The sequence below is a fragment of the Sinocyclocheilus grahami genome, unplaced genomic scaffold (genome assembly GCF_001515645.1).
Source record: "Sinocyclocheilus grahami isolate Dianchi unplaced genomic scaffold, SAMN03320097.WGS_v1.1 scaffold1296.1, whole genome shotgun sequence".
In the NCBI taxonomy this organism is placed as follows: Eukaryota; Metazoa; Chordata; class Actinopteri; order Cypriniformes; family Cyprinidae; genus Sinocyclocheilus; species Sinocyclocheilus grahami.
Window position 1 is genome coordinate 59529 of NW_015506475.1, and position 6161 is coordinate 65689.

At 40.3% G+C, this 6161-nt stretch overlaps 1 protein-coding gene across 1 annotated transcript in view; it reads left to right on the forward strand.

Annotated features, from left to right (window-relative positions):
- The first annotated feature begins 5066 nt into the window (after positions 1-5066).
- Positions 5067-6161, forward strand: part of LOC107568956 (uncharacterized) — a 9217-nt gene continuing 8122 nt past the window's right edge. Inside the window, exons 1-2 of the mRNA XM_016254955.1 lie at positions 5067-5298; positions 5374-5627. Of these exons, the coding sequence (XP_016110441.1) occupies positions 5067-5298; positions 5374-5627 (486 nt within the window). The remainder of the gene's footprint in view (positions 5299-5373; positions 5628-6161) is intronic.

Sequence of the window (6161 nt, forward strand, 5' to 3'; positions counted from 1 at the left end):
AATATCACATTTGTAACCATGCTGATTTTTTAAGAAAAAACAGCACTCTTCGTGTGATATGATTAACTATATGAATTGATATAAATATATACATTTTCTGCCTCTTATCTTGAATTATGTGATCATTCTTAATGCATATTAATAGACTGAATCATGCAGTGAAAGAACCACTCTAAATGCACACGCGCACTAAAGCCTGTGTTGGTTTACTCTAACCAGACTTAATCACGTCGCGTATGCACGCCTCTGTAGGTGTGTTTTGTTTAGCTTTTGCAATATACTCGATAACGTCATGATGTCTCACGAGTTCAGTATTTGCGCTAAACCTGCGCAGATTTGGCCTGCATGAACTTCCCCAAGAAATTAATGAGTGAACATAATTTACGAAAAGTAACCCTCCAAATTGGCTAGCGATTTGACCGCGTTACCCGTCACAGCTGATTTTTACCTGCATTTGACAGGTGTTAATTTCAAACCCTGAAAATAACGTTTTATGATTTCTGAAGATCATGTGACACTTTATACTGGAATAATGGCTGATGGAAATTCAGCTTTGCATCACAGAAATAAATGATATTTTAAAGGATATTAAAATAGAAACCATTATTTTATATTGTAATAACATTTTGCAAGATTATTGTTTTTTTCTGTATTTCTGATCAAATCAATGCAGCCTTGATGAGCAGAAGAGACTTCTTTAAGAAACACTACAAGTCTTACTGATCCCAAACCTTTGAATGGCAGTGTAATTAAAATGTTTATTCTTATTTCTCAGTGAAGGATTATAAAATGTGTATTGTTCACAATTGTATAGTTTTTATTTAAATGTATTTGTTCTTTACCTTGTGAAGGAAATGTATTATTTTACCAATGCCAGAAAAATAAAAACTATTTTGTTCAATTTTATACAAATGTGATTTTTTTTGGTTACATTAAAGCTTGTGCATAATGTGACTTCTAAACTGATATAAAAACTATAAAAATGACTGAATAAGTTGTTTTTGTAACTGACAGCGGGTGCGGCTGGGTTTCCAAAGTAATGGTAGAGGTACGTATAGAAAATGTGAATTTTAAATAGTCATAAAAACATAATTAAATACTGTAGTTTTATCTAATACCCAGGTAGCACAGGTACGTCTGCAAGACGTCTGTTAAAGATCGCTTCATCTGGAAAGCATCTGCTGTGTGCAAACATCTGATAGACGTCGCTAAGATGTCAGTTCTACATCATAAACATCTTAAAGACATCTTCTAAACGTCTATTTGACATCTGATAGGAAACGTCCTATAGACGTATTGCAGATTGAAATCCAGTCTGTACGTGTAATATGATTTAGGCAATTTGTGCTTTTGAAGAATTTCATTTCGGAGAGAATTAGAGAATTGGAAAAAACTTACAAGCCGCTGAGCTCCGCTGCCGTTAGCTGACATTCCGTTGCTATGGCAACTGTGGAATTGTGATGTGGCGATGACGTCACAGAGCACGGTATTTCAATTGAGGCGCGCCCATATAGAACAACAAAGAGCTTAGGCGAGTTTGAGGGTAATTTTACAACTATAGACCAGACGGCAGTCCTTAATGAGTCTCTAGATACAGTTTATAGACCCAAACAGACAGTCAGTTTGATAACTGTACATTAAGTACAGATTATTGATCTGTCAGTATCAGAACACCAGACTCAATGTCCACAGAGGTCAGCGAGGTGCTTCTGGAGGTTTACTTCAACAGCGCCTTCTACTCCGGGGAAAGTTACTGGGCATCAGATGATAAAGATGTGCAGCTGGAGTTTGAGATCACCGATGCCATCTACGACCTTCTCGGCTGCAGTGCACCTCAAGAGATAGATGTGCAGCTGGAGGTTGAGACGGACGATCACGTCTCAGTCGGTTACTGCAGTCCAGGAGAGATGCACGTGCAGCTGGAGGCTGATGAGAATCAGGACATCTCAGTCTGTGAAGTGAAAGATTTGCAGCTGGAGATGAACAGGAACGGCAGCGTCTCGGAGCTGAACAGCCCTGCGCTGCTGTCTGAAGATCTGAGCGACCCAGCAGGACCTTCTGTGGAAGAGGCCGATGATCAGGAGAACAGCCTGACAGGTGAAGACATGCATTATATGTCTTATTCATGTTTATTCGTATGGTTCGAGATACTTCTGATAGTGTATTATCATGTTGGCTTGACAAAGATGTAATACTGTTTTCCTATTATTCGTCCACTTCTTCTGACATCCTAATTTCCCAAGAGTAAAATCTCCTCGAGCTTTCAGGTTACGACTACCAAATTTGGCAGGGACCTTCAGGCTGATCTGAATATTGTTGCTATGTCTTTTCTAACTGATCTGACTAACAGAATTCCTGTAGCCGAGTTTCAAACACTGATGAATTCTGTGAAAACGCTGTGAAAACTTTTGCCCATAAGGAGTCGTTTAGAGTTTATCCACTCTATATCTGTCTATCTATCTATCGATCTATCGATCTATCTATCTATCTATCTATCTATCTATCTATCTATCTATCTATCTATCTGTCTATCTCTCTGTCTGTCTGTCTGTCTGTCTGTCTGTCTGTCTGTCTGTCTGTCTGTCTATCTATCTATCTGCTAAAAATTGATGGATACATGCTAGCAACAGCTAGCAGAGGAATCATAGTTGTTTGTAAAGGTCTAATTGGTTTTTGATGTGATTTCTTAGAAGTCAGATGAGGTCTAAAGGGGTTTAAAGTATGATTTTGATTTTCTCAGAATCCTCTGAGTAAAACATTTAAACTTCAAGCGTTTATTTTAAACTGTCAGACAAGGGTTTGGTCAAGTTTGTCATCAAACTTTACTTGCATCGTTTGTTTTCTTCTTTCTTCAGAAAGCACTGCTGGGTGGATGTTCAAGAAAATAAGTGCAGTCTTCCAGCGATTGACTGCAATCTTCCAGACAAAAGCACTGAATGCTGTTGGGGAACCTGAAGTGGATCTGATTGATCCAGAGGAATCATGTCTCCCAGATTCCAGCATTCCCGAGCCAGAACCTGAAGAGAATCTGGTCGATAGCGAACAATCGTGTGTCCCAGATCTCAGCGCTCCTGATCCAGAACCTGAAGTGGATGATCTTGATCCAGAGGAATCATGTGTCTCAGATCCAAGCACTCCCGGACCAGAGCCTGAAACGGATCTGGTCGATACCAAGCAATCGTGTGCACCAGGTCCAAGTGTTCCCGAGCCAGAACCTGAAATGGATCTGATTGATCCAGAGGAATCATGTGTCTCAGATCCAAGTGTTCCCGAGCCAGAACCTGAAGTGACATCAGAGCTTTCAAGGTTGGAAAACTACATCCGTCTAAACGTGTCCCAGCTGGAGGATCGTTTGAGGGAATGTACACTGTCCAAGACTCCTGTCACTGAGGTCTGGCCCAGGGTCTTCATTGGAAATGAGTAAGTAGTCACATCCTAATTTCCCAAGAGTAAAATCTCCTCGAGCTTTCAGGTTACGACTACCAAATTTGGCAGGGACCTTCAGGCTGATCTGAATATTGTTGCTATGTCTTTTCTAACTGATCTGACTAACAGAATTCCTGTAGCCGAGTTTCAAACACTGATGAATTCTGTGAAAACGCTGTGAAAACTTTTGCCCATAAGGAGTCGTTTAGAGTTTATCCACTCTATATCTGTCTATCTATCTATCGATCTATCGATCTATCTATCTATCTATCTATCTATCTATCTATCTATCTATCTATCTATCTGTCTATCTCTCTGTCTGTCTGTCTGTCTGTCTGTCTGTCTGTCTGTCTGTCTGTCGATCTATCTATCTATCTGCTAAAAATTGATGGATACATGCTAGCAACAGCTAGCAGAGGAATCATAGTTGTTTGTAAAGGTCTAATTGGTTTTTGATGTGATTTCTTAGAAGTCAGATGAGGTCTAAAGGGGTTTAAAGTATGATTTTGATTTTCTCAGAATCCTCTGAGTAAAACATTTAAACTTCAAGCGTTTATTTTAAACTGTCAGACAAGGGTTTGGTCAAGTTTGTCATCAAACTTTACTTGCATCGTTTGTTTTCTTCTTTCTTCAGAAAGCACTGCTGGGTGGATGTTCAAGAAAATAAGTGCAGTCTTCCAGCGATTGACTGCAATCTTCCAGACAAAAGCACTGAATGCTGTTGGGGAACCTGAAGTGGATCTGATTGATCCAGAGGAATCATGTCTCCCAGATTCCAGCATTCCCGAGCCAGAACCTGAAGAGAATCTGGTCGATAGCGAACAATCGTGTGTCCCAGATCTCAGCGCTCCTGATCCAGAACCTGAAGTGGATGATCTTGATCCAGAGGAATCATGTGTCTCAGATCCAAGCACTCCCGGACCAGAGCCTGAAACGGATCTGGTCGATACCAAGCAATCGTGTGCACCAGGTCCAAGTGTTCCCGAGCCAGAACCTGAAATGGATCTGATTGATCCATCGTGTGTCCCAGATCTCAGCGCTCCTGATCCAGAACCTGAAGTGGATGATCTTGATCCAGAGGAATCATGTGTCTCAGATCCAAGCACTCCCGGACCAGAGCCTGAAACGGATCTGGTCGATACCAAGCAATCGTGTGCACCAGGTCCAAGTGTTCCCGAGCCAGAACCTGAAATGGATCTGATTGATCCAGAGGAATCATGTGTCTCAGATCCAAGTGTTCCCGAGCCAGAACCTGAAATGGATCTGGTTGATCCAGAGAAATCGTGTGTCTCAGACCCAAGCGCTCCTGAGCCAGAACCTGAAGTGACATCAGAGCTTTTAAGGTTGGAAAACTACATCCGTCTAAACGTGTCCCAGCTAGAGGATCGTTTGAGGGAATGTACACTGTCCAAGACTCCTGTCACTGAGGTCTGGCCCAGGGTCTTCATTGGAAATGAGTAAGTAGTCTACTAATAAATACCATGCGTTGAATTAATAATGAATTGCAGGAGTACCAAAGACAATGATATTTCTCTTATTGATTTACAAGCGCTGTCATTTCATTGTAAATCGAAAGACCACCCTAGGCTGTTGTGTTTTTGTGCATAGAGACTGCATGGGACTGAGATAAACTGAAGGAGATGGGAATTACGCATATCCTAAATGCTGCAGCACCCAAGAAGGACCTGAAGTTCTTGTTGGGAATGGCAAGCGAGAAAGACCTACTAGGAACGGTCAATACAGGGTCCAGATATTACAGAGGCATGAACATCACTTACTGTGGCTTGCCTTCATTCAAACACTGGGCCAACATTAGCAAGTACTTCTTGCCAGCAGCCAAATTTATCCATAAGGCCTTGAGGAACCCAACGAGTAAGAGCTGACACACACACACACACACACACTGTTTTTGTAACTGTAACCGTCATTCTGTTCGTCTTTCCTCAGGCAAGGTTTTGACTCACTGCACACAGGGCCTCAGCCACTCGGCGACTCTGTTTCTGGCTTATCTGATGATTTGCCATGACATGCTGGTGGAGGAGGCTATTGATCACATTATAAAGGTGAGATGCATCAAGCCCTATTTCGGCCATCTGAAGCACCTGGCGTTCCTCAATGCCGAACTTGTGCTGCAGCGAAAACTAAAGTTACAGGGCAAAAAAACAGACAAAAAGGTGAAAAAATGGCAGATAAAAACAAAATAGAACACAGATTTTAAAAATGGTGCAGAGATTAAAAAAAGAAAAAATAGAGCACAAATAAATAAAAAAAAGTGGATAGATAAAAAATAGAGCACAGATAAAAAAAAGTGGATAGATAAAAAATAGAGCACAGATAAAAAAAAGTGGATAGATAAAAAATAGAGCACAGATAAAAAAAAGTGGATAGATAAAAAATAGAGCACAGATAAAAAAAAGTGGATAGATAAAAAATAGAGCACAGATAAAAAAAAGTGGATAGATAAAAAAATAGAGCACAGATTTAAAAAATGGTGCATAGATTTAAAAAGGAGCATAGATGAAAAAATGGATAGTTAAAAAATAGAGCTCAGATAAAAAGGTAACACTTTATTTCGATAGTCCACTTTAGACATTCTACTAACTATAAGTAACTTTGTAACTACATGTCAACTACATGTCAACTAATTCTCATTAATTTGCAACTACATGTCTACTAACTCTCAGAGTAGACTGTTAGGGTAGGTTTAGGGTTAGTAGAATAAGTTGACAAAGAAA